Raw genomic sequence first — 27,036 nt, forward strand, 5'->3', positions numbered from 1 at the left:
ACTCGAGGTTATCGTCTTTGTGGTACAGCAACAATATCAACTAATTCATCGACCAAACCACCGACGCAAAGACACAGCTTTACCGTGACCAAGTATCGTTCACAATGGGGTCAATGGACACCAGGTCAACCTGGACCTGGGACGACATGGTCCAGAACAAACCTGTCGACGAGGCACGACCAATCCGTGTCATCTGCATCGGTGCCGGGGCGTCAGGGATCTGTGCTGGCATCCGGTTTCCGCAAAAGATCCAGAACTTGAATCTCACCATCTACGAAAAGAATGCCGATGTGGGTGGGACTTGGTTTGTGAATAAGTAGGTCAGCCTTGCACGCGCACGGACGCAGAGAGGTAGGCAGAGATTGGAAGCGTGCTGACACTACAACAAAACAAAGATATCCGGGACTGCGATGCGACATACCCAGCCCGGGGTACCAGTTCACCTTCGAGAGCAACTCCCAGTGGTCAGAGTTCTACGCGTCTGGTCCTGAAATTCAGCGGTACCTACAGAACGTTGCGAAAAAGTACGGTGTCTATGATTACTGCAAGTTCAAGCACCAGTTCGTCAGCGCAACGTGGCATGAAGACGAGTGCGAGTGGGAGGTCGTCTTTGAAGACCTCGAAGCGAACAAGGTTCGTTGGCCGCCCGCCTGAGGAACTCGAAGCCGGGCCCAAGAAAGACACTTGGTCCCTTAGATTTATCGTCTCGCTAACCTACGGGACAGAAAGTCATCGACCGGGCCGACATCGTCGTCACTGCCACCGGTATCCTAGACAAATGGGACTGGCCCGACATCGAGGGTCTGCACGATTTCAAAGGGAAGCTCGTCCACACGGCTGACTGGGACCCTTCGATCCAGCTACACAAGGATTTGAGAGTCGCTTTGGTCGGGGCTGGTTCGTCTGGCGTCCAACTTCTACCCACTCTCCAGCCCTTGGTCGGACACGTAGATCACTATATGAAAGGCAGAAACTGGATTGCCCCCGTCGGCTTTGGCGGCGAAGAGATTGCCGCGAGGGGCGAGTACGGCAATTGTGAGCTCCCCAGCACCATCCCTCTCTCAGTTGATGTCCCTCTTTTGCTGATACTGGGTCAAGTCAAACATCCCAAGGACGAACTCGAGCGCTTCCGAAACGTGCCCAACGCCTACAAGGAATTCCGCGAGCGCATCGAGAACTCGTTGAACCAAGCCCAACTCGCCATCTTCACCGGGACAGAGGTGCAAAAGCAGTTCCACCAGATGTGCTACGACTCAATGACGGAGAAGCTCAAAGACCGACCCGACATCCTCAACACCCTCCTGCCAGATTTCCCCGTCGGGTGCCGGCGACTGACCCCAGGCCCGGGCTACCTCGAAGCGTGTCTCGCCGACAACGTCGACTTTATCGGGATGCCGATCAAGAAGGTGCACGAGCACGGGATCGAGACGGCCGACGGCAAGATTCGCGAGATTGACCTGTTGATCTGCGCGACAGGATATGATGTGTAAGACGAAACCAATCCACCCCGTCTATTGCCTGCTCCAAGGGGGAGATGTAAAAGCTAAAGACTTGTCGTTCCACAGGTCGAGACAAGGCGAGCTTCCCTTCGTCGGCCAAGGTGGCATCACGCTCGACGAGGTGTGGAACCCCATCCCCGAGGCATACCTCTCGATATGTCCGCCGAAAATGCCGAATCTGCTCATGTTCCTTGGGCCCAACGGTGGGCCGGGGACAGGAGGCACTATTTTCATGATTGAGAATGTCTGCGACTACATGATCAAGATGATCCAGAAGGTACAGAGGGAGTATATTCGATCGTTTGTGGTAAAGTACGTGTTGTCCCTTGACTCTTTTCATCTCCCATATCACACACATACACACACTCTCTCTCTCTCTCTCTCCTCCTAGTATAAAGCTTGAGGGCGAGCACAACTGATGGCTCGAAACAGAGAAGCCGCCAACAAAGCCTTCAGCGCCCACGTCGACCGGTACTTTGCCAAAACCGTCTTCGCGGCGCCCTGCAAGTCGTGGTACAAGCGCGGGCAACCCAATGGACGGTTGGTGACGCCATGGCCCGGGTCGGGCGTGCACGCGCGAAAGGCCCTGCAGGAGGTGTGCTACGAGGACTTTGACTACGAGTACCACCCGGTGACCAAGGAGAACAAGTTCGCCTGGCTCGGCGACGGGCTCACGTACGGCCAACAGTACGGGCCCAAAGCGGTCGATTACCTGGACGACATTGATTATCCCGCGGTCAAGGACGCGACCGTCGACACGGGTGTTCCTGCGGTTTGAGAGGGTGGGGGATTGTGGCATGATGAGATGTGATGCCCACCTGGCTGGGATCTTGAGGGCGGTGGTACTTAGAAGAAGAGATGTAGGCTCATCTCGTGATAAATATCAGTTTTAAATCCCTTCCCGGTCTTTGCCCATTGAGTCCGATCCCCAAAAGCTACACCTAGAATCCTCGCGTCTTTTGCCTCTGATCTCGTTTCGTATTCAACTTCTATCTTCAGTCTCTCACAAGAGCATGCATGCTGTGCATGGCACTATGTAGTTTCTGTTGTTATCAACAGTTTGCTGTAGCGAACCGGTGCATCTGCTTTCTAAACTAACCTGGGCCAGACTTGAGCCTGTACCCATCTTCCAAGCAGACCTACAGGGAGAGTGCGAGTACATGGACGGTAGTAGTACCTGAGCCGAAGACAAAGAGAGTACATTCAGTTTATGAAGAATCTGACCCGTCAAGCCATCTCAGATCTCTTCTCGTGAGCTCATAAGGAACCATTACTGCTTGCCCTGCTTACCACATAGGCCCTTCTCCACTTTCTTACCTTTTATGATCCTCGTTGGACGACTTTGAGATTGACCATCAAGGGATGTTTCTCCCACATCATGTAGGTGCCCTGGTCGTCCCAGGGCGTTTGTGCCTGCTGGGGAGTCAGGCTCATGTCGAAGCTCCAGAGCATTTTGGCCAGGATGAGTCGTATTTCCACGTAGGCGAGACTATTCTTGCATCGTTAGCGATCACATACACGAAGAGACACGGAGAGTAGTGGGGATAGCGAGAAGGGAGGCATCAGACTCACGCTTTCCCAATACAATTCCTTGGTCCGAACGAAAAAGGCTGCAACACTTGGGCTTGATCGTTGGCGAACAATTCGGCAGGCAAGTCACCGTCCACACGGTCAGCCGCACTGAGCCACCTCTCGGGTAGGAAGTCATCAGGCCGATAGAAATTGCTGGGACTCCGGTACGCGGCATACTGAGGAACTCCCACTGTCGTGCCGCCGGGAACCCAGCGGCCCAGGACCTCCTCGCCAGCCCCCGGCACCTTTCGTGGAAACGTGACCGGGGCGGGCGGATACATGCGGAAGGTTTCCTGCACGATCGCGGGGATATATTTCAACGCGCCGGTCTTGATCATGCTGACGTCCGCATACGTCTGGAAGGCGCCGCGGACTTCCTTGACTGCGCGTTCGTAGATGAGCGGGTGCGTGAGCATGTAATACGTGACTCCCGACAAGAGGGTCGCCGATGTTTCGCTACCGGCGATAATGAGGATCGCTGCAGTTTCTTTGATCTCGTCGAGAGACACTTCCATGCCCTGCCGATCATTCTCTTCTGGCAGGATATAGCTCATAAAGTCCTTCCTCGCCAGCGCCTTCATGGCCATGCGACGGTCGACTTTGGTATGGGCATTCGCGTCGGCGTCGCGTTTGGCATCGGCTAGCTTCTTGGGGGTGAAGAACGCGGCGATGGACATGATGCGGTAGTAAAGAAACACCTGGTACCACGGGTAAGACTTGACGCTGCTGAAGATGAGGTTGACCCAGGCGTGGTTCTGGCCGTCGCGCAGACATCCGAAGGGCTCGCCAAAAGCCATGTCTCCCATCATATCGAACGTGGCGAAATTGTACCACGACACGAGATCCTGAGGTCCACGCTTACAAGTTTCCTTCAGCCGCGACACGAGAAGATCCACGTAAGTCTGCAACATGCTCTCTTGCTCGCGGAGTGCCTTTTCCGAAAACGCGGGAGCGATCGCCCGTCGAAGGCGTAGGTGGTGGTCATGGGGCGCGTTGACGATAGAATATGCCCCGTTGAAGGAGGGCATGATCCCGGCACCGTCGAGGTCCTTTGGCATTTCCACCGACCTATGGCCGTAACTGTCGAGACATGTTAGCTACTTTGCTGGTCTCGGCACGCAATTAAGTTGAGGGGACAATACATCTGCCTCCATGCCGCCGGCTCGGTATAGGAGAGCTCGTTGGGAGCAATCCTCACAACAGGGCCGTATTGCTTGTGGAGCGCCGTGAGTCGCGTGTGGATCTGGCCGCTGGTCGTATTGTAGAACCAGGGAAGTCTGCTCGCGGCCCAGGCTTTGGGGCCCGGGTATCGTCTCAGGGGGTGTAGATACACATTGTAGACAACGTTGGCAACAGCATACAGTACCAGCTTGCCCGCTCGTTAATGGTTTCATAGCAAACAAGGCGGAAACATACCGAGATAGGGACAGATATGATCACGACTATTGCCCTCATCTTAACATTCGCTTCCTCTCCGCTCGTATTTGACTATAACAGTATCAGGCCTGTGAGCAAAGGCCAAATCAGCAGCGATGATACTAGATTTCATGTGTCAATCTAGCAGCAGTGATGCCGGTTGCTGAGGGCCATGGAGCTCGTCCCCCGTCGGAGCGACACCATCCCTATATACTCTTAGCATGTTTGAGGTCGTACCTAGGAGTGTCGAGGGTTTCGAGTCTGCATTGAATCAGCCAGAACGGGAATATGGACGCCATTCCGAGGGGGAGAAAAGCATTTGTCCAAATTCCGCAGTACAGAATGCCGGGTTAGTTCTACTCCAGCCTTGTTAGAAAGGTTAGCCGATGAATCTCACGTGACGACTTTAAACTGCGCCCCAGCAGACTGAATCGATAATCAATTCGATCAAAGCGTCACCACAGTCAACAATCGCAACAGTTGCTGTCATTGCAACTCGACATTCCCAATCACAGCGTCGATAGTATGGCACTTGGAAGGTACGGAAGTAGGCGGCATGCAGGTACTCGTCCTTATATTCTCAGTCACCTGTACTTCTGCATCTTGCTGGGGAGACTGCGCCACAACCCCCGCAGGCAATTGTCCGCTTGTCTCCAACGATATTACCGAGTCCCGGCTATGAGACCTCGACGAACACGTAGGTCAATTGTCCCTCCTCCTTGTCGGGCCGTGCTTCATGTGCGAGAATCTGCTGTCTCCAATACGAAAGGCAGGTCAATTCGTCAGAGGAGACGAAGCATTGAAAGGACACCGCGTTTTGGGAATCCCTGGGAGTTGATATGCTTCCATACCCTGCCGATATTGTTGTTCTCTCATAGTATTCATCCCGGCTGGGCACCGCAACTCGACACCAATAAAATACAAAGCTGTGGTTTGATGAGATCGTCTGGCGAACAGTAAGAAAGGCAATATCGATACCTCAATAACCATGTCGCACCCACCTCCTGAACGGTTCCTTCACGGCAAAGTCGCCGTCGTCACTGGCGCCGGATCTCTTGGTGATGGAATCGGCAACGGACGCGCCGCCGCCCTTTTGCTAGCGCAAGATGGTTGCTCGGTGGTGTGTGTGGACCTAAAGCAAAGTCTAGCACAACGGACCGTCGAAATGATTGAATCAGTTGGCCACGGGGCAGGAATTGCCATGGCAGCAGACGTCACCAAGGAGGAGGACTGTCAGAAGGCTGTAGCCCTTGCAGTTGAGAAGTACGGGCGTCTGGACATTCTGGTGAACAACGTCGGTAGGTCCCTTTGGCAGTACTATGGATGATGATAACTTCCTCCCTTTGGTATTGACTGCTTTGTTCAGGCATTACAGGCCCCAAGGGCACTACGACCGAAGTCGACATGCAAGCATTTTATAAAGCCATGGAAGTCAACGTCGGGAGTATGATCATGATGGCCAAGTATGCGATACCTGCGATGAAGAAGAACGAGGGCCAGTGTGCGGGGGCCATTGTCAACCTCGCCAGTGTTGCGGGTCTGCGCGGTGGCCATCCAGCCATATTCTATCCAACGTCCAAGGGATCCGTCATCAACTTGACCCGTGCCATGGTAATCAACACCTTCTCCAGTCGGGTTGCAGTCAAGTAACGATATGCCAGGCAACACACCATGGTAGAGACCGGGTTAGAGTGAACTGTGTCTGTCCTGGTGAGTTTGACCTCTTTGAGAATACCACCGCAGCTTGACTTGGCTTGGATTTACTGACATTGGCGGGATATTTTTGTTTTCAGGAATGGTCTACACACCCATGATGTAGTAGGTGCACCATCCACCCTCCTACACGACAATCATCTTACAACCCAAAACATCTAACATGTATTCAACAGTGGCGTCGAGGGTGGCATGTCTGATGCAGAACGAAAAGCTCGCGCATCGCGTAGCATCCTCCGCACAGAAGGGAGCGGCTGGGACGTTGGTTCCGCAGTGCGTTTTCTCGCGTCGGACTGTGCTCGATGGATCACAGGTGGGTGTTTCCATTTCCACTTGGCCAAGGAGACAGACGAGTGGTGTGGCTTACTCTGACAACTATACTGACCGACCCTTGGTAGGTGCTATCCTGCCTGTCGATGCCGGTGCAACAGCTGCTGTAGGACTGGGTGTCCCGAGCCTTCACGATGCGTTTCTGGGAACAATCGGGGCAAAGTTGTAATAGTCGACCCAACCGTTATGCTGCGAAATCAGGTAAAGCCTAAACCATGTGAATTTTACTTGCAATATTTTGGCTATCCATATGGTTCTTCTGCTTCATTGACTCGAACCATGAATTCTGAAAAAGGTCAAAGACTCACGCCTCCACTGTTTATGGTTGAGGTCCTCCATGGGCTCCAACACTCGAAATCTGCCATAAAGGGTTGCGGTTGCCTATTTACAAAACCCCCGTCTTTCACTCCTCTCCCTCTTCAACCTCATCCATTCTTCCTTTCCATCACTAGCGCCCACCCGTCATAACCATGTCTTTATTCACGGCGCTCCACAAGCGCACATCTCAGATGACCCCCATCAAGCACCGACGTCTGACAAGACCATCATCGGCTCGAAAACTCCCCTGTTTCCCCGAACTATCCAAATGGGCCGCTCACCAATACGGAGTTTGGACGCCTCAAAAAGCCTGATTCGACAAAGCTTGCCAATCTTCAAGAAGACGATTCCGACCATGTTCAATCCCAGGGCTGTTTCTACCTTGGAGCTATGCTATCTGCAGACTCTGGTACCCAGACTAGTGCTGGAATTTTGATCGAGAAAGACGGAGAGGTTCGTCGCTTTTCACTGTTGGGCCGATGAATATACTGCGACGCCTGACAAGCTCGGACTTCCAGACCACTTTGCAGTCAAGCAGGATCATACCAAGGTCGGCCATGTCGCAGAGAGAGTTGGTGAGACGGATATTGGCCTTGCGAAATTGGATGAAGGCATTACCTTTTCCAACCGATTCCTGGACATCGACAGTTCGGCGAAGACGCCGCTGCGCATGGATGATTTGTGCGGATTCAAGCCAAAGGTGATGCAGAGGATTTGGGCCGCGGTGAGATTTGCGGATCTGTGCCCTGGCCAGGTTCACAGGAAACACTCGACAGAAATGGCGGCGGGTGAATTGGTCGACGATGGCTGGACATGTGTCCCGGCTCTGGAAAGTGCGTAGTGACGCTACGAAGGATCGGGAGAACCATTGGGACAAGGGGAAGAATGGATGGGAAGGAGTTGCTCTCCAGGTCCTGATACCAGATACATACATCGATAGCGCACCGAATAACACAGTGCTCACTGTGCCATTAGCTACCTACCTACCTACTTACCCACCTGCCAACACGCAAGTACTCCCTAGGAATTTTATCTCGGTCCAACCCATCTACTTCTCCGCCATACCACTGTTGACACTGCCCGTGCTGGACGTCATGCCGCCATCAATAACCAATTCCTGGCCCGTCATATGGCGGGACGCGACGGAACTGGCGAGGAAGAGGATCGCGTTGGCGACGTCGGCGCTGGTGCCCATCTCGCCCGTGGGGACCTGTGCGTTCCTCGTGCGCACAAACTCGTCGTAGTCGCCGCCGTAGTACTCTGCGATGCGGGACACGAGGGGCGTGGAGATCAGCCCGGGAACGACGACGTTGATCCGCACGCCCTTGTCGGCGTAGTACACGGCCGTGTGCTTGGTGAACATGTGGACGCCGGCCTTGGCCGCCGCGTACGCGGCCTGCGGCTTGCCGATGTACCGCAGGCCGGCGATGCTGCCGATGTTGATGACGGCGCCACCAGCGGGTTGGGCGGTCAGCACGGGCAACACAAAGTGGCACATGAGGTAGACGGATTTGAGGTTCAGCGTGAGTTCCTGGTCCCACAGCTCCTCGGGCATTTCGACGGGCCCGCCGCGGTGCGCGCCCCCGACGTTGTTGACGAGGATGTCGACGCGGCCGTTGTGGCGCTGCGTCACGGCGCGCACGAACGCCTCGATCGACGCTGAGTCCGTCGCGTCCGCGACCGCCACGTCCACGACCGCGCCCGGCACGTGCTTCTCGATCCGCCGCTTCGTGCGCTCCGCGGCCGCGAGGTCCACGTCGCATCCAAACACCTTGACGCCGGAGCGGGCGAGCGCGAACGCCGCCGCGGCCCCGTTGCCCCAGTTGTCTTCGACGGCGGGGTCGCCGAACTGCCCGATCCCCGTCACGATGGCCACTTTGCCAGGAAGGTCCGGGTATATGGGTATGGGCTCATCTTGGAACGCCGGTCTGGGTCTGTTGTGTGTGGGCGTGGACGTGGACGTTGCCATAGTCGCGGTATTTCCCGTGTCGGATTTCGGATGTCAGATATCAGAGAGAGGGTGATGGTGTGTCAGGTAGAGGATGTACGGTAGCAGGCACTAACTAACCAACCTCAACTCAACTCATGACATGGCATGGAGGTCGATGTAGCCACAGACAAACTAACAGAGTATTGAGCCTGAGGGGAAGTAAGTGTAGAGTGGTAGGTGAGAGGAGAGAAATCCGATCCCGCACAAACACACAGACCTGATCTATTTGTACCCGTGTTTGCAATTGTACTCGGACTCCCTGAGTAGGTGGGGAGTGAGTGAGTGAGTGAGTGAGTGAGTGGCTGCTCATCATCGTCCGGCAAACAAGTCATACTGGTTGACTGGTTGAATATCCTGACAGCCGCGAGGAGAGGAGAATTCGCTGGACGAAAAACCCCAAAAAGTCTCTCCGAGGCTTTAGATCCGAGAATGTTGGAGTAAGAGACCAAGTACACCCTCGATCTCCTCGTGTCGGACCCCGCGAGTAGATATGTGGCGTACATACCTTCTAAGTACGTACATATATGCATAGCCTATCGAGATGCCGATACACAGGTCTGCAAGACTCAGATTCTTCAAACCGTGGAGGAGTTGGGAGCAGTCATCCCTCTTGAATAAAAGGCGGTAGGGAATGCTCTTCAACTGCGCCGACACCTGCCCGTGTCGATAGTCAATACATGTTATCCAACGCATCCTTCGCGCTGCGTCGAGTGGATTTCGAACCAAGACTTTGGCACTCAGCTTCTTGAAATGCGCAACAATCGAGGCGAAACCCCTCTCGAACTATTGCAATTCAAACTCGAGAATCTCCCGACGCAGACAACCATCGATCACGTGATTATTCCCATCTCTGACCAATCTAAAAGACATGATAATGGTGCTGTCCATTATTTGATCTTGCTGAAAGGACTGGCATCTGTCGAGTCTGTCGTGGAGCTCCAGGGTCCGGATGCCCTACTGCGAATAATTAGAGGGTGCACGTGCGGTAAATGTCTGGAGGAGTTTCTGAGTCCCCGGATGTCACACGCTCTCCAACGTCAAGGCCGACGTCGGATACGATTCGATGGATAGTGGCCTCCGTGAGTCGCTGGGACCAGACTGGGTTGAAGAACAAGGGCATTGTTTTGGGTCCTTGCCTCCAAAGGTGCTGAATAACCTCAAAAGAAACAAGTCCATGCGTCAAATTTCGTTAATCTTTGGCATCACGTTGCGACCGATCTGGCGAAAGGTGACGTGCCGAACGAAGACAACGTTTTGGATGTTGTTGAATTCACGAGTGAGTGGCCACCTGCTACGAGGAACTTTTTCCAAAGAGGAGGCACCGTGGGATCGGTGTTTCTGGCAGTATGCAGAGGGGCCATGGAGCAGGACGAGTGGATGGGAGATGGAGACCAGAAGGCATGTGGCAAAGAAATTGCAAACCTGCCTGAGTGTAGGAACGACCATGAGTTTGTCTTGCTTAGTGGTATGTGTGGTAACAGGCGGATTTCACCCACAGTGACAAAGGACTGGATGGGCAATCGTGTTGACGAGGACGGGAACATGATCGATTCGTTGTTGTAGCTGCCTGCGAGCTTGTATGGTGTAGCGTTCGATTAGTTAGGTTGATGGGAACACAATGAAAGGGGTGTTTCTCAATGGTATTGATAGTTGACATCCCCGTGGTTCCACTCCAGGGGCACGAAAGGCTATCTTCCTTGACCTGGTCTCCACTCCCAGCCAAGTGGCCGTCATAGATACGCGTCGTTTCAAGGAGTGCACGATTGCCTTTTTGTTTGTGAAGGAGGACGATGTAGGAACAGCCTTGTGTGAGCTTGATGAAGCGAGGCAGCAAGGCTGAGAAAATAGTTTTACGTTATGTGTGATCAATAGTGGCGAGTAAGGCTGGAAATACGAGGTACCTGCAGTACGAGTATTCCTCCATTCAATCGACGAGCTGAGCTGAGTCGAGCCGAGCTGAGCTGGTTGGTTGTGTGTGACAGTGAAACAATGTCTAGAAGGAGGAGGTGATCAATCAACCAGCTTGACTATCTGACTGCGAACTGCGAACTGCGAACTGCGAACCAATTGGTCGTCTCTTCGATGGCTTTGCGTTAAGAGGACCATGTCACGTCACGTCACGTCAGCGGACGAGCATGGCAGGAAACCATTCATCTCCCAGTCCTGCCTCATCGCTCTGAGCAGGGGCAGGGCGAGGATACCTTTTCCCATTGATTCATTCTATCTCATCAAAGGCAAGGTACATGCCATATGCCATATCTGCATATCTGCATATCTGCACACCTGGATCTGGAGTCATGTTGTTGTTGTTGATGATGTTGCCGTCCCCTTCTGTAAGTGTAACGTATGTTAAGTCTCGTCCTGAGCCCTGCACAGTAGCATTATGCAGCAACGCCGACCATCTTCTTTATCGTCCTCTCTTGAAAAGTCAGTCTTCCTCATTACCCTCTATGATCTCGTAGCCCTCGCTGCCACCAATGTCGTCAGAGTCGTTATCCTCGTCCTCGTCCTCATCCTCATCCACATCTTCATCATTGTCTTCCTCATCGTCATCGTCATCGTCATCGTCATCCTCGCCATCGATGGCTTTCAACCCGTAATCGTCCTGGAAGTAATTCAGGTCGCGGATTTCGGGTGAAAAGCCCGCGTCTTTCAAGCCGCTCTCGATCCCCTGTCACCACATGGAAATAGTCAGCTCATAAAAAGTCCGAGAAAAACATAGACATGCCCACACATCTCTCACAACGGGGGATGACAGGAACGAATTCGGTCCAGGCACCAAGAAACACTCACCTCCTTCAGCCCGGGTGCACAAGTCACGATGATATCCGCCTTCTCAGGCACAAAGACATTAAACACCACTCGCTGTAGCGCGTCCTTGATATCTGACACGCTGACTTCTCTCACGCGTTTCAACATTCTTTGCATGTGATCATCCGGCAGACGCTGCATCACGCTTCGAATAAAACTCATCGCGGCAGCACTTGCCAGGGTGGCTTGCTCGTTTGCAAACATGACCACGATGGAACTGATGGCTCCCTCCAGCATGAGCGGGTCGAAGTCGACGGCTCCGGTCATGTAATCCGAGATGATCTTCCGGGACGCTTCGAATGCCTTGTACGCATCGGGCGAGCGGTAGACGTCAAGGTGGATGAAGCCAGATTCAATGTCAAAGCCCATGTTGGTCCCATAGGCTAACCCAGTGCCTCGTACAGCGACCCAAAGTGGCCCTTCCACAGCGTTCATATACGCCAAAGCGACCATGATGGCCGGCAATTGCGGGTCGTCGTACGAAGTCGGTCCACGAGCCACGGCAAATGCAAAAGATGAGTCGATCGTGGGCATGGGGACGACGTACGCCAATTTTCCGGGGTTCTTGCCAGCCTCGCTGAGTCGGTCGATGCGGCGGCCAATAGGGGTCAGCTCGTCGGTTGGGTCCAATCTCTCCAAGAAGGGTTTCCAGGTGCTCACAGGCTTCTGAGCCTTCTCGAGGTCGGTGATGACCAAGATCCGATAGTTCTCGAAACGACACAGTAAATTGCGCAGTCGTTCCAGTTGGCTCACCACTCGCTCTGGATCAACCTTGAGCAAGTGCCTGATGCGCTTGAGGTAAAGCGCCTTGACCAATATAGTCCTCGCACGCGTTATCGACTTGGGTGCCAGGTGGGTCATGAAGTGAACCGTCATCATCATATCATCGCCACTGCGCTTCGCATCCGGCACATCTGCCAGAAGACGGGTATTGACAGCCTTGAGCCGTTCCACATCGAAGATGGAGTTGTAGAGTAGTTCGGTCAACCACTTGACGGCCACAGCGTACCGTTCGTTCTCCACCTGGAAACTTATCCGTATACCTTCGACGTTGCCCAGATTATTCGCTGCATCGATAGAATAGCCTACGGTATCCCGCTCGAGTTCGGTAACTACCTGCCGGAAGTCAATGGTCTCGTCACCTCGCTTGATCGGTAGGCTGAAGAAAGCTTCCATATAGATCGCCAGGAGGGGTCGAAGGTCGTCGGGGAGAGTCTCGGTCGAGATGACCAGGTGCACTCGAGTGAAGTTTGTCGGGATGTGTTCGAAATTAAGAAAGAGTGGTACATCTTTTGCATCCCCGTCGATGATTTTCTGATACTTGTTGTCTCGCTTTCCGAGATCCAACGCCCGACCTGCTCGAGCGCCTGGGATTGTCACAAAATGGATCGAATCCGTCAGGGGCACTTTGAATTTTCCCAGCAACTCTCTCGGGATCTCGCGGTCGTTCTCGGCCTTTGCTGCATCCAGTTTTTCCTGCATTTTCTTCAGCCCCTCGGGCCCTAGTCTGGCTTTCTGCTCTTCGATTCGATTCGCTTCATCCGTCTTCAGCTTCTCTGACAATCGCGCCGAGGGAACACCCAGGATCGACACATGAGGGGCATCCGAAATATACTTTCTGATATAGGCTTTCCACTGGTCTTCCGTCCAGCTTGTAAGCGTCTTGATATAATGTTTCAATGATTTCGCAACCTCCAAGGTCGACCCATCTCTCTTTCCATACAGGTAGTCGGAAATGATAAAATCTGCAAAAGCCGTGGCGGAGCCTTCGGCATTGTACTTGGTCGTTCTTACTACACGGTCGATGCAGTCCTTCATGAAATCCATATTCAGGGGCTGTTCCATAGCCTCTTGCAACACCTCAAAGAAACGTTTCTCGACCTCTTCCAGCCGCTTGGTTTCGACACTGGACATGGAAAACTGAATCTCTGTTCGCGGGCGGCTATCGAGCTGGTAGAAGACACCGCTGGCCAACTGCTCCTTTTCCACGAGGACGTGGTCAAGCACTGCCGCTGAAGAGCCGGCGAGATAGTTGAGGGCAACATTTAGTGCCCCTAGCTCCAGAGCGTTTGCACAGTTGGGACCCAAAAAGCGAATGTCGACTTCGCCGAATGACTCGTCCTCCTCGGGAAACTCGACTCTTAATAGAGTCGTCTGATCCAACGCGGGTGCAAGTTTGGATTCGATCCACGGCCGTTTGAAAGGGGTGTCGGGACTGGGGATATCCGGTAGGATCGACGTTTCGAATTCGTCCAGGATGGCTAGTAACTCGTCGTGGTTTGCCTCACCAAAGATCGCCACACAGAGATTCTTGGGCTGATACATTTCCCGGTGAAATTCTCGAATGCGGTCGGCGGTAAGGACGCGAAGTTGTTCCAGCATCCCTCCTGTCTCGTAACGATAGCCCACCCCTTCGGGATAGAGGATTCGTTTGGACTGGAGCTCGATCAACTCCGACGCCATATTTTGCACGCCCTGCATCTCTGAGTACACCACTCCAGCATCGTTGCCACTTCCGTCAATGTGATGAACCTCGGTTGTGCAGCCCGCATCCGTTAGTGTGGGCAGAATGACGTGTTCCAGGTAGACCGGGAGAATTTGAGCAAAGCCCGCCCAGCCCGCCGTTTCTAGAGTGTATGCTGTGTGGTCCGTCGCTGTCCATGCGTTGGTACCCGCATACGCTCTCGTGGCGAGTTTGTCCAAGAAGCCCTTGTACTTGTAGTTCTTGGAGCCCATGAAGCACAGATGCTCCAACGTATGAGGTGCCCCCGAGTCATCGTGGATTTCAGTGGCCAGCACGAAGAAGCCATGCAATTTAGGGCCTTCCTGGTCGACCACGATCACTCGCATACCAGTGCGTTCAGATTCATACTGGGTGATGGTGCAGGGGCAGTAATCTGGCTCGATTCTTTGGCATTGTCGAAAGCGGGGCTTTGCCCGGATGGAGACCATGTCAGCGAAAGAGAAATGCTTTTTGAGCGGTTGATCCAGAGCGAGATATGCTGCTGAGTTGCCCACGTGAGATTAGCCAGATGGACGTTGCTGGAATGGAGCAGCAGGAGGAGGTGGTCGAGCGTACTCGGAGTCAAGAGCGCCAGAAAGCAAACAAGCAGGGAAAGTAGAAAGACGACAAGGCCCGCTTGCATGTACTTTTGGTCACCCTCAGGCACGGGACATTCTTCCAAGCAAAGAGGTCGACAAGAAATGAAAAAAAGGGCCAGGCCTCAACTCATCGAGGACAGCCTTGTCCTTATCATCGACTCACCAGTCAGCTGACGTGCAGGTTTGCCTCTTCTGCTCTTTCTTCTTCAACACGCTGTGCAACCCCCTCGACTGAACAGGGAGTGCCAGAGACAAACGACAGCACCAGAGCACAGCGAGTGGCGAAGCTCGAACGAGGTTGGCCCAACGAACGTGGAGGGTTTGACGGCGAAGGCAGCAACGTCCTCGTGTTCGTCCAACGTTCGCTTGGCTTGCGTCCCAGCGGGTCTCGCTAAAGTGACCAACGGGGAGAGAAGTAGAGCGACAAGGAGTTCTCTTGAGGAAATGGCTCGGCCAGGACTGTGTTCGCCAACGGCAGCCAAGTCAGCAATGAATGCAGTTGGCTTCGTCACCGCCGCCGAGTCCGACATTCAAAGACCTCAAGTCTTGGCATGTGGCACAATTCGATTGTGATTGTAGGTCACGTGAGTAGCAATTCAACGTGCCAAAGAAATACCTTGGCATGTTTACATCACCAAGCTAGTGAGTCCACTAGAAATTCAACTAGTCTAGTTACGGTTAGTCAAAGGAAGCACTAGCAATCCAAGTCCTCCTCTTATTTACAGCTTCTCTTCTCCTTTCAGGACAACAAGTTCAGCATATCAAGGACAGTGTAATAAAGAAGCCTCAGGCTAAAATGTAATGCCTACAGGTCCGAAGCTTCAAAACTACATGCTCCAATTATCCACTCCAACAAATGGTACCTATATATTTAGGTAGGGATGCTTCCCATTGGAACACGATCCGGGAGTACCACCCTGATCCACCACCGAATCAAGACATCTCGCCCCATGATGAGATTGCTGAAATCAAGCAACCTCCCCTCGCGCCATGAACGACTCCAACTCCATCTCCTGGCCAAATAACGTCACCTTGAACGGTCGCTCGATGACCACGAATTCAAAGTTTCTACCCATGCCGGCACCGTGGAAGTACCTGCGCATATCCTCTTCGGTGAAGCCGTGCTTGTTGATGGTCTGTAGAACGTTTCTCGCCGACTCGGGGAGGTCTTTACCTAGCAGCAATTCAGGTCTCTCGTCTGAGAGAACCCGGTCGAGGACCACGCAGACACCCCCCGGGCGTAATGTCTTGGAGAGGCGACGTAGTAGTCCCTCGGGGTCGGCGACGTGGTGGAGCGCCGCACAGACGACGGCAATGTCGAAATCAGAGAGGGCCGGGTCGGTGGGCTGTGGTTCCGCGAGTAAGTCGCATTGAAAGGCGTGGGCTTTGGCATGAGCATGGCCATCCAATCCTTCAGCCCATTTATTGTACTCGGCCACCATGTTTGCAGAAAGGTCAACCCCTACTGCTTCGGTGACGTAGGGAATCAAGGCCTATTACGAACAGGCACGAGACCAGAGTGCGACTTCGTGTCAGTGCTTGCTTTCCTTCCAAGTCCTCTGCCGTGATCCGTGATCCGTGATCACTGACAGAGATACCGGGGTCCAAGACATCCGTACACACATACCTTTGAGACCGTCCCCGAGCCACAAGCATAGTCGAGCAACTTGACTGGATCTTTCCCCTCTGTTGAATTGCTGTCGGACCCCAACTTGGCCGAGATCCACAATCTCCTCTCCTTCAACTCCTCAATGACCGCCTGTATGAACGGCGCCCAGGTATCCTGGTGACTCGAGGCGACTTGACTAGAAAGCTCGAGACTTGGTCAAAAACGTCGCACTGACATGCGGTAAGTTCACCGAGGTACGGGTGGGGGTCATACTCAAAGTGTTCGCGGTTGCGAGTCGTAATATCGGCCATTTCTCTCTATCTCCCAGGACTGCTGGTATAGTATTGCAAATGCGTGCTGCCTCTGAACAGTTGACTCCACTGCTTCTTTTTGCTGGACCAAGGGAACTCGCATATGGATGGGTAGGTAGGACCTTATGAGATATAGATATACACAGATGGGAAATGGTTAACTTGCCTACCCCAGAACGGAAATACCTCTGCGAATAGAGGAACGGTAAGTGAGGACCTTGACTCCGTCCAATGACGGGGTAGGTATTTCCCCTTGGTTTCTCCATCTCAATGGTGCAAAAGTCTCCGTGTATCCATATACACCCATAACCCGGATTTGCAGCAGACAAGGTCGTGAAAGCGTTGGCAGGTCTTGACGGGTGACGGAGACTTTCGAGACGGAGACTTTTTGGAAAACGTCCAGAATCTTTGATCTTGATGGATCGGAAGGCAGCCGTAGAGAAAGGCAGGGTGAGTGCGTGGCTGGTTGGTATCGTATCCAGCTCGCCACGACAGACAGACAGACAGAAATGCTCCGAAGGATTGACTAGGACAAATAACAAACCTCCAAGTTATCAGCGGCCACAAAACACCGCCCTGGAAATATACCTACATATATGTCCATACACCAACCTTGTACACAACGATCGAGAACACACTGTGCAAAGAGCTGCCTTCACCGTCGACGACGACACAACCTTGTCTTGACATTTGATATAAAAGACCTGTCACTCAATACACCCTAACAAAAGGTCCTCTTATTATTTTTTACGGTCGCATTGATTTTATGATTTGTCACTTCTACACCAACACCGCTGCAGTAGCGGCGCCTTTATAGATATCCACGATATCCCACCAAACCATCATAATTCCTCAACCAGAGAGGGGAGGAGCAACTACAAATGTCCCGCCAACCCAGCCAACGCTCCAAACGCCGCTCTCGGGTCGCCCTTGAACCTCTTCTCCGCGACCTGCCAATTGACGACGTCCCAGATCTTGTTGAGGTATTCTTTCTTGTTGTTGAAGTATTGCAGGTAATACGCGTGCTCCCACATGTCGACGCCCAGCACGATTCCCTTGCCACCTTTTGGTAAATCCTGGTCCTTGCTCGTGGTCAACTCGAGGGTCTTTGTCTGCGGATCCTGCACCAGCCACTGCCACCCGGAGCCCTGGATCGCGAGCGCGGAGGACTCAAAGGCCGCCTTGAAGGCGTCGACGCTGCCCCATCTCTTGGTGATGGCGTCGCTGAGCGTGGGGGCCACGGCAGTCGCGGAGAGGTTGTTGAGGCCGCTCGACGCGGGCGCGAGTGATTCCCAGAAGAGCGTGTGGTTGATGTGTCCGCCGGCGTTGAAGTTGATGGCCGCTTGGAGCTCGAGTTGCTTCACGAGGTTATTAGCCGCCGCTGCCTCTGCTTGTGCACCGAGCGCTGCGTTCAGGTTGGTGATGTATGCCCTGTGGTGCCGGTTATAGTGCAGGTCCATTATCTGGCCTGATATAGAAGGTTCCAATGCCTGTTTGGACGGACGCGAGGTTGGTCAGCTCACCGTTCCGCCGGTTCAGGACAGTCTCTGACTGAGCTGGCCATGTACGCGCCAGGCAGGCAAAACATGTCCCATCGGGTACTTACATCGAGGCTGTATTGGAGTTGAGGGAGCTCGTAAGTCACAGGCATCCTGCTCAAATAGTGGCTAAAGTCACTGCTCGTAGATGGCGTTTGGGTGGGATGCTTTTGGGAGATCTGTATGTTCCCTAGTAACAGCCAGCCTGATAACCCGACAGTCAGAGGAGGCGACAAACAAAGTGGGAGGTCCAACAATATAAATGGTAGATGATCCCATTGCTGTCCATGGCACCATCGGCAAAGGATCTTAATCCCAATGCAGGAGGTCGAAACTTGCTCAACCTGCTCATGGGAACCAATCTGAGCACGTTCTCGCACACTGCTCGGTGTAAGCAACTGAGGACCTTAAGATCCGCGATCCCCCTCCCAGAGAACCCGACACCGGATCACATCCAGGCTCTAGAACAATGGTCTCCCTGTAAATATGCTGGGCTCGTGTTCAGAAGCAGTCCTTTGTAGCGGTCGACCGAGCCTCTGCGACCGAAGATTATCGCGAGGCCATGTGTCACCAGTTCAACCCTCGGCATGCCCCTGCGGGTGATCTCGTTGCCATTATACACCGTATACAGGACGACAATCGAAACAAGACTGTTAGCAATGCGTGTTGGTGCCGGTTGCTGCTCAGCAAATCGTGTGGGAGCGAGATAGTGGGAGAGTTGAGGTGCGAGGAACCAACTCAGGCCGACAAGTTTCAAGGTCAGAAGCTCCATGTGACTATTTGGTATGGCAATCGGCTCTGTCTCCTCCTCTCCTGCTCTCCTGCCCTTCTGCTCTCCTGCTCTTCTGCTCTTCTGATACCGTGCCAGGACGTATGCGAACGAGCACATCCATACGGCGCCTACTCGAAAGCAACGAGTTCCCAACCCTGTCTTTGCACGCTTTCCGCTGGTGACCGGCGCAGGTCCTACCATTGTCGGTCGCGCTTCTCGTGATACCGATGGCCGTGATGAGTGTGGTCGCCGAGATTTTGATCTTACAGTCGACGAACGAGGCATTGTGGGGAGAGAAGTCGACGTTACCAATGAGCAGGGCCAACTGCTAGGAAGAGGCATAATCGGTTGGAATTGACATGGAACAACAGCACCGACGACATATTTGTTCTGTTGAAGCGCTTGTAACCATACATTGGATGGTCGTCGACTGCTATGCGCTCGCTTTGGTCTCGCTGGCGTCACCATCAGTCTTTCTCGATAGAAGATCGACGTGATGCTCTCGTTTTACTTTTACATCATCTGAACACCACTTGATTTCCTGGGCAACTGCACACGTGCATCCACAATGATGGTGATCTTGGAGAGGATGGGATACTGCGACAGGGTAAGCAAGGGAGAATACCGGGCTGGTTGACAATTGTGATAATTATGATGCAGAATAGGAATGCCATGTCGGAGTACCGAATATATATATATATATCTAAGATAGATAAGGAGGAAGGCTGCTGACCCATCAACGATACCAACACCACAGGGTGGCAGAGTAAGTAATATCTACCAGTTGTGTACATCACTTTCATCCTCCAAACAAACAATTTATCTGTCAGTCCAATAGAGCCATCCCCATTGGGCATCTGGCTTACAATACCAAGTACTTCCCTCGTATACTCGCGGCCATCTCATCGCATGGCAACTGGATCTTATATACAGACACACCAGGCGCTTGTCAGGACAGATGGATTTGTGATTATTTTACAACTATGCAGTTTGTGCGGATAATATGTCTGGAAGTTCCATCTCAACCTCTATACATCCAAAAAAACTGAGGTTTCTGCCAGTCTCGCGCTTTGTACCATTACCCAGATTAACTTTTTTCCCCAAATCCCTCCAGAATGCTGATATATAAACTTGCCGTCTCAGAATTCCAAATACTGCAGTCGCCCTCATCCTTTCGTAAGAACGCCCCCATGGGACACGAGAAAATGTCTAAAATGCCGGTTCGTCACGAGGCGTTGGCGTATAACTCCGACAGTGTATTCTGTCCTTTTCGGAGTGCCCAGGTCTTTTGCTTCTTATCCTTCTTCATCTTCATCTCAGCCCAGCCTTGCTCGTCATCTTCATCGTCCTGGTTTGCCAATGGGGATCTCCGACCGAGAGTGTTCACCGAAGGCTTCGCAGCGTGCGTCGACGGTCGCTGCCCTGGGTCCATTGAAGACCAGGGTCGCACAGTGGACGATGTAAATGTCGACGCGCGATGATGCGTGGACATCACTTCTGGCTCTGGGGCTGTGGATACAGGCCGGTATCTCGGAGCTAGGCCGATGTTGCTGCGCTCAGATGGTGCGATCGAGGGAGCATAGTTACCATTGACATTGATGGACGGCAACATCGGTGGCTTGGTGTTCCAGGGCGCCATGCTTGGATTCAGAGTACTCATGGTCCGTTGATTCAGCTGAGGTGGCGTGCCATTCTGCATTGCCAATGATTGAGGTCTTGCAAACGCAGGATTCGGTACACCAGGAGGGGGCAAGTTTGGCCCAACCATCATGTTTGACATTTGTTGCATCCATTGCATCTGCATCTGCATCATTTGCGTCATCTGTTGGGACATTTGAATTTGCGCTTGATCACCAGGAGTCAGCATAGGTGGCATCCCTGGCATCATCCCCGGCATTCCTGGCATTCCTGGCATGGCCGGTGCTCCCATGGGTGGATAAGCCATCGAGGATAGAGCCCCGGTTGTCTGAGATCGTACCATGCCAGGAGGGGGTCCTCCCATGGGGGGCAAGTCGTAGTTGCCAGCAGGGTTCGGGCTTCCTCGTCGAGCAGCTCTAGCGCGTTCTTCGCCAGCGATAACTCCGACAAGCCCTGCAGGGTGAATGGGATGGGCTGTTGCAGGTCCCGCTCCCTGTGGCGGGGCTTGAGGGTGAAGCGCCAGAGCTTCACGATTCGAAGGGTTTACCAGGCTGGCTCCATAGTAAGGGTCCGGGGGTAGTTGTCGAGCAAAGACTGGCAAATTGCCGCCTTTAGGAGCTTGACTGACCACAGACGGAGCCCCTTGGTTCTGGCTGACACTGCGCAAATTGGAGTTGGAAGGAGAATTTGCAAGTCGTGTGGGAGGCCTATTTCTGTTCGGGAAACCGTGGGCCGCAAGAATACCAAGTGGCACATCCTCATCTTCGTCCTCCTCCTCTCCGCTACTTTTACCAGACTGCTTCGAGTCCAATGTCATCCGTGACAAGCGGTTAAGATCCGTTGCCGAGTTGTTGTCACCCGCTCGCAGCATGCCGAGGCTGCTCATTGATCGAGTGGGCGGTGCTTCGCCTGTTACCTTCATCATCTGTTGCCGGTACACAGCCAGGTGGGCTTCTTGTTTTCGACGCTGCTTAGTTGCTTGTCGGCTGCGTTCAATCTCGTCGTCATCGTCTTCAGCATTGTCACTCGCCTCAGAAGCACTGTCGTCAGACAGAGCACCAAGCCGTCGGTCCATCTCCTTTTGTTCCTTGTACCGTTCCCACTGAGCAGGCGTCATGACTTTATTCATGGCAACCGATTTGACAGGAACCGACTTGGTTTCCTGATACATGTCGGCAAGCTGTGCATCCGCTGCAATATTCGGATCAAACGAGGCGCTATGTGTCGAACTCGGGGACAATCCCGCCATGTTGTCCCGAGCAGGGCTTGTCAAGGCAGTACTGCTGTCTGCAGACCTGGTGTGTAGCAACTGAGAGGGACGTAATTCCTCCTCATGTGCAACGGATGCCGAACCTCCCAACCCTCTCGCAGTAATTGTTGTATCTGACATCGAGCCGAATCTTCCAGGGCGAGAGCCAGCGTCTCCAGCTTTCATCGGGCTTCCCTGCGTAATAGTCTTAGACGGACTAGGGGACCGTATCAAATGATCATTGGAATCCTGTGACGCCCATGAATAAGGAGAGGATTCAACGACTTGCGAGCGATCCGTGGAGATAGGCTTCGGAGGAGGTGCTCGATTGACACGAAGTGGACTATTGCCTGGATAAGAGGTCGGAGGATATTGTGTAGGAGCAGGAGAGATCGAAGCCTTTGAAACATCAGCATGGAATATTGTCAAAACGTTCGGAGCTTTCTACTACCTCTTGGTGTATAAGCCGGCTTGGGGGCGCGTCAGGGCTAGACCCGATATGGTCAAACATGTTTCCGAACTCATCCAATTCGGAATTCTCCAACGATAAGTCGGTATCAAACAGTCTGGGAGGCGTGGCCGTGCTTGCACTACTTGACGTGACCGCCCTGTTTCTGCTTATGTCCTTCAAAGGCGGTAAAGCACCACCTGGTGAGGTGGGCGATCCTCGACTGCCTTTCACGAGCCCAAAGGAAAATGTCCTAGTGGGACTGCGAAGGAAGCCAGGCCTTGTCGAAACCGGCGGCGGCGCGGGGATATCGTTGAACGGTCTTGACCCAGCACCTCCTTGGACATTCTTGTCCGACCTTGTGTCAACGGAAGAGGGATTTGTCGACGAAGTACTGAGGCGGGCGGACGATGCGGCACTGTCGTTAGGCGCGGTTGAGTGGGATCGTTCAGTACCACCACTTCCCCTAGACAATTTTGTCAGTCCTTTACCCTTCATATGGTCGACCGTGGTTGTATTCTTCGCGTACCGGTTGCTTGCATCAGGGCGGCCCACTCCAAATAAATCTACCTCCTCGTGGTCGCGTCGATCTTTCGGTGGTGGCAATGGTGCTCCTCCTAGAGATGCCATCTTCAAATGTTTGCCGCCATCAAATGATTTTCCGCTACTCTGTGGCCTTTCCAAAACTCGGAAGGAGGAAGCCTCCCCAGGCGGGTTGCGCACCTCGTCCAAGGCATGGCCTGAAGATTTCCGTCGTTGAAACCCCTTGGGAAGCTTGATTGGCATGAAGGTGGTTTCGGCGGAACGCGACGGTACCCGAATGGGGGGGACTGTTCAAGGACAAGGTGTCTGACAAGAGGTTTCGAGATATTCGGTCCGCGGCCAGGAGGCAAAGAGGTTTAGCTGTGCAAGACTAGGGACGAAAACATGGAAAGCAGTCGGACAGTGAACGGTAACCTGCATACAGAATGAGGTCAGCAACCAATACCCGGTTGGCCTTGAGGGAGAGAATCAATGGATGCCCTACAACGATGTTTTGTTTTAGGGCCTTTTCCCAATTTGCTCTCGTCAGCAACCGGCGACCAAAAGGGACCGATGCCAAAAGTCTGAACTGGTGTGCTGTCACGGGGATAATGATGCTTGTGGCTGGACCAAGTGTTGATGTCAGATGGACGAAGTGATATGTTTATTTTTGTACTTGTATAAGCGAAAGAATGCCCGGAGGGGGGTGGTGGTGGTTGTCGTAGGGGGAACCGAGGAAATTGAACGGGCAGGCGTCAAGAAAACTCTAGAAGAAGAGGAGCGACGAAAACAGCGATTGAGATATCCAAAAACTGGAGGAGATGGACAGATGCGAAGGGTGCAGATGGCGTACTGTTCTGAATGAGAGTGAAGAAATGTGAAAAGGATTGAATCATGGGCAGAACAACAAGCGAGCGGCCAGTTTTGGAGTTGCGCAGGCGCAGGTGCATTGGTTACTGCAGAATGCAGGTTCAGACGCAGGTGGTAGGTGGTATTAGTGGGCGTGGGTGGATGGAATGGGCATTTAGCGGGTGCAGGGCACCTGGCCAGCTGGGAGCGAGGGACACAGGTTCAGGCTATTACGAAGACTAGTTTTACTGGGCACCGCCGAGAAACAAGGGAGGCTCAGGTACCCAGGGGGGTGGGTGATCCAAGCCCTAAAAAACAAGCTGAGGCCAGTAAGACACGGCGGGGGAGACGCGAGGGCCAGGGGACACCGGGGTGGGCCAGCCACCGTTTATTTGGATCGCGCCTTTGGCACCATCGGACACCTGGGTAGCCTTTTCACCGGGCGGCCCATTAGAATTTAGGTGCCACTGGTGCCTATGGCGCCCATTTGCACTCCACCGGTGCCACTCTTTGCCCAAAACACCCCAATAATAATAATGACAACCGTCGACAGCGTGTGGGTAGATTGACATACAGAACTGCTGCTCGTGAGGCCCGTCATGCATAGCCCACACCTGTCCTTACTTGTACAGGGCCAGGGCCGTACACGCCTAGCCAAATGAGATGAGGACATCGTATTGATTGATATTCCATCGAATGATGAATTTGTTGATTGATCTCCCTTACTCAAAAAGTCCAATCCTCCTTGCTCGCTACCCCCATCTTGTTGTTATTGTCTCCTCCATCTCCAAATCCACTCTTGTGTCACTGCCACTCGCAATTTTTCATCTGCGGCGTCTTCCACTAAACTCTGTCTATCCTCAGACCTCCGGATCTCTGTGTGATGTGGCTAGGTCTCTAGCCTCTATTGTTGCATGCAATACCACCTCGACCTGCCACTTTTGCACGCTTTCGGCCTTTTCATCTCCGCCTCTCCGAGATCTTCGACATGCACGTGTTGCTTCTTTGCACGGTAACAGCCAATGCCCTCGGTCCATGTTGGCCGCCCAGGTCATTTCGCACGCAAGTGCTCGGGGTATACGTAAAACGCCCAGTTGCGGCTTGGTGTGCTAACCTTTGTCCGCTTTTAAAAAGTCCGCTAGGTTCCTGGAATTCCTCGCGTCTTTCGGCGTCCTTTAGCGCCAGCCTTTTCTGTGGTTTGCCCTTTCACCGCACGGTGTACCGACCAATAACGAGGAGAAACCTTGTTGTCGGATAATAATGTACCAAAAGGAAGAGGTCAAGGCCTTGCCGAGCGAGACGAAGTATAGAAGCCAGGCGACTCAGAGTCGAAGCGTCATCCTAGTCTGTCCGTCTGCGGCTTGCAGTAGCTTGACCGCCTCCGCAAAGGCTTGACAATGTTGACGGGTCACCTTCTCGAGAGCTTTGTTAACGTCAAACCCCAGGGAATTGGCCGGTGACAACCTTCTCTTGTGACTCGTGGTGGGGACATTCCCCTGGGACACATGTTCAAGGCTGGCCGTCACTACGGTTGATCTGGACAGCTTTGTCCTCACCTGCGCTGAGAATGCCAACCTCGTGGTGCCAACACACCCCAAAGACTTTGACACCGTCACCACCCGCAGGATTGGCAGCACCATTCAGGCTCGCTCTTGGCAATATATACAGACTCTGTCCGACAGCACCCTCTTTCTCCTGCTTGGTGCTCCGGACATCCCAAACTCTACATGTCCCATCATGGCTGCCACTGACAATGGTATAGTCGTTGGTAGGATCTCGGGCCAGGCTGACAACTGAATTTTTATGGCCTTTTAGGGTCATGGCCGTGACTGCGGTGGCGGACGTCCGTGGGTCCACCAGCTTGACCACGCGGCTTACTGAACCGGCCGCAATAAGGTGAAGAGAAGGCATATGATCAATGCAGAGCAATGCACTTGATGTAGTCCGAGTGTCAACCAGCGAGGCAGTGACCAAATCCCAGGTACGGACTGTTTGATCCCAGGATGTTGAATAACCCACCGTGGGATCATGGAGGTCGAACATCGCTCCAGAGACTGGACCTGTGTGCTGCTGCATCAGCGCGAGCGGCCCACGCTGCGACACTGATACCTCGCTGTTCAATTTTCTCCTCTTGCCATCTTTGGTCCTTGTCTTCGGGACTAGAGCCTCGGGTGCTGCAGGTGCATCTGATTTTCGGGTAGACCAGATTCCAACAGAGTGGTCAGAAGAGGCGGAGAGTATGCGGGAAGAGGCGGCATGGGCGCAAACCGAATCTACCGAAGATTTGTGCCCATAGAGCTCGATCTGGGGCGAGAGGCTGGCTGCAGACCCGCTCTCATCCTCTGTGTATTTCCACAATCTTAAGGTGCGGTCAAAACTCCCTGAGACTGCTTGAGTTGGGGATATGAATTTGGCAGTCTTGACGAAGGATCCATGACCGCCATGGCTCACACCGGGAGATGTTGCGAGAATCTGAGAGGAGGAATTCCATACTCTTAACAGCCCGTCATAGCTCGCAGTGAGGATTCTCGGAGAGGTGGTGGACACGACGTCAACGTCACTGACCCAATCGTCGTGTTCAAAGGACGCCACATATTGGGGGGGAATGCGTGCTCGCACATATTCGATCGAGACTGTCGTCTCTGCGGAGATACCGTTGCTTGTGAGGTACTCATCCAAGGTAGTTCGAAGATAGGTACCATTGATGATAAATTCCAGAGGGATCGTTTTCTCAGTTTCAAGGAGGTTGTTGACGAGGGTAGAGAGTGTAAGACGGCGGAAAGACGTGGGAACAAGGATGGGAGCTAGGTCCTGGACAGCGAGATCTGTGTCTCGAGTGGTTAGTCTCACCCGAACTTGCGATTGACTTCCTGAGGCACCGGCGGTGCCGGCGCCTGGTGATGCAGCCATAGTTGAAGCGTTTCGCTATCTGCTCTGAGATGGCGGCGCCAATCTGGCTGCTCGTAATCTGGTGCTTAAAAGGACGTTTCGTGAAGTCTGGTAATGGAGAAATCAATTTTGCTCCAGCAATGTTTTGCGGAGTGAAAAAATTTCCGGCGGTGCATAGAGACCAAAACTAGCAATTGGGCACGTGCGGGGATACTTTCTAACACCGTTTGAAGGATATCCTTCGCCGCTTTTGTAAATGGAGAAGGGACTTACTGTAAATACCCATGTGATACTTCAATCACCAGTAGCGCCTTCGATGATCTCATCATTACCTAGGAACGGAGGATAAGCTAGAAGTTCTCCAGTATCCAGATAATGTTAATCCTAATATTAGGCTCCTCGAAGACTACGATGTACATGCTATTGGCAAGAGGCCAGAGTTCTTGTGTGCATTAAAAGC

At 53.1% G+C, this 27,036-nt stretch overlaps 10 protein-coding genes across 10 annotated transcripts; 2 read left to right on the forward strand and 8 right to left on the reverse strand.

Annotated features, from left to right (window-relative positions):
• Positions 1 to 104: 104 nt before the first annotated feature.
• On the forward strand, positions 105 to 2,277 carry Z517_09623 (uncharacterized protein; the record flags this gene model as incomplete). The annotated part of the gene is made up of 6 exons (XM_013425531.1): positions 105 to 316; positions 396 to 633; positions 726 to 1,035; positions 1,099 to 1,486; positions 1,566 to 1,811; positions 1,932 to 2,277. The coding sequence occupies 6 exons, from the start codon at positions 105 to 107 to the stop codon at positions 2,275 to 2,277; spliced, it is 1,740 nt and encodes a 579-aa protein (XP_013280985.1).
• A 542-nt stretch (positions 2,278 to 2,819) lies between these two features.
• Positions 2,820 to 4,526, reverse strand: Z517_09624 (uncharacterized protein; the record flags this gene model as incomplete). The annotated part of the gene is made up of 4 exons (XM_013425532.1): positions 2,820 to 2,988; positions 3,072 to 4,151; positions 4,214 to 4,440; positions 4,488 to 4,526. The coding sequence occupies 4 exons, from the start codon at positions 4,524 to 4,526 to the stop codon at positions 2,820 to 2,822; spliced, it is 1,515 nt and encodes a 504-aa protein (XP_013280986.1).
• Positions 4,527 to 5,475: 949 nt separating this feature from the next.
• Positions 5,476 to 6,699, forward strand: Z517_09625 (uncharacterized protein; the record flags this gene model as incomplete). Its single annotated transcript, XM_013425533.1, has 6 exons — positions 5,476 to 5,785; positions 5,854 to 6,098; positions 6,149 to 6,197; positions 6,281 to 6,305; positions 6,377 to 6,513; positions 6,599 to 6,699. 6 exons carry the CDS (start codon positions 5,476 to 5,478, stop codon positions 6,697 to 6,699), a joined length of 867 nt encoding a protein of 288 aa, XP_013280987.1.
• A 1,197-nt stretch (positions 6,700 to 7,896) lies between these two features.
• Positions 7,897 to 8,817, reverse strand: Z517_09626 (uncharacterized protein; the record flags this gene model as incomplete). Its single annotated transcript, XM_013425534.1, has 1 exon — positions 7,897 to 8,817. The coding sequence occupies one exon, from the start codon at positions 8,815 to 8,817 to the stop codon at positions 7,897 to 7,899; it is 921 nt and encodes a 306-aa protein (XP_013280988.1).
• A 2,449-nt stretch (positions 8,818 to 11,266) lies between these two features.
• Z517_09627 (uncharacterized protein) lies at positions 11,267 to 14,601 on the reverse strand (the record flags this gene model as incomplete). Its single annotated transcript, XM_013425535.1, has 2 exons — positions 11,267 to 11,509; positions 11,632 to 14,601. 2 exons carry the CDS (start codon positions 14,599 to 14,601, stop codon positions 11,267 to 11,269), a joined length of 3,213 nt encoding a protein of 1,070 aa, XP_013280989.1.
• Positions 14,602 to 15,719: 1,118 nt separating this feature from the next.
• Positions 15,720 to 16,671, reverse strand: Z517_09628 (uncharacterized protein; the record flags this gene model as incomplete). Its single annotated transcript, XM_013425536.1, has 3 exons — positions 15,720 to 16,244; positions 16,379 to 16,571; positions 16,634 to 16,671. The coding sequence occupies 3 exons, from the start codon at positions 16,669 to 16,671 to the stop codon at positions 15,720 to 15,722; spliced, it is 756 nt and encodes a 251-aa protein (XP_013280990.1).
• Positions 16,672 to 17,546: 875 nt separating this feature from the next.
• Positions 17,547 to 18,131, reverse strand: Z517_09629 (uncharacterized protein; the record flags this gene model as incomplete). The annotated part of the gene is made up of 1 exon (XM_013425537.1): positions 17,547 to 18,131. The coding sequence occupies one exon, from the start codon at positions 18,129 to 18,131 to the stop codon at positions 17,547 to 17,549; it is 585 nt and encodes a 194-aa protein (XP_013280991.1).
• A 526-nt stretch (positions 18,132 to 18,657) lies between these two features.
• Positions 18,658 to 19,182, reverse strand: Z517_09630 (uncharacterized protein; the record flags this gene model as incomplete). The annotated part of the gene is made up of 1 exon (XM_013425538.1): positions 18,658 to 19,182. One exon carries the CDS (start codon positions 19,180 to 19,182, stop codon positions 18,658 to 18,660), a length of 525 nt encoding a protein of 174 aa, XP_013280992.1.
• A 1,024-nt stretch (positions 19,183 to 20,206) lies between these two features.
• Z517_09631 (uncharacterized protein) lies at positions 20,207 to 23,102 on the reverse strand (the record flags this gene model as incomplete). Its single annotated transcript, XM_013425539.1, has 2 exons — positions 20,207 to 22,267; positions 22,320 to 23,102. 2 exons carry the CDS (start codon positions 23,100 to 23,102, stop codon positions 20,207 to 20,209), a joined length of 2,844 nt encoding a protein of 947 aa, XP_013280993.1.
• A 2,094-nt stretch (positions 23,103 to 25,196) lies between these two features.
• On the reverse strand, positions 25,197 to 26,597 carry Z517_09632 (uncharacterized protein; the record flags this gene model as incomplete). Its single annotated transcript, XM_013425540.1, has 1 exon — positions 25,197 to 26,597. The coding sequence occupies one exon, from the start codon at positions 26,595 to 26,597 to the stop codon at positions 25,197 to 25,199; it is 1,401 nt and encodes a 466-aa protein (XP_013280994.1).
• Between the last annotated feature and the right edge of the window lie 439 nt (positions 26,598 to 27,036).

This window comes from Fonsecaea pedrosoi, assembly GCF_000835455.1.
Source record: "Fonsecaea pedrosoi CBS 271.37 unplaced genomic scaffold supercont1.6, whole genome shotgun sequence".
Classification (NCBI taxonomy): Eukaryota; Fungi; Ascomycota; class Eurotiomycetes; order Chaetothyriales; family Herpotrichiellaceae; genus Fonsecaea; species Fonsecaea pedrosoi.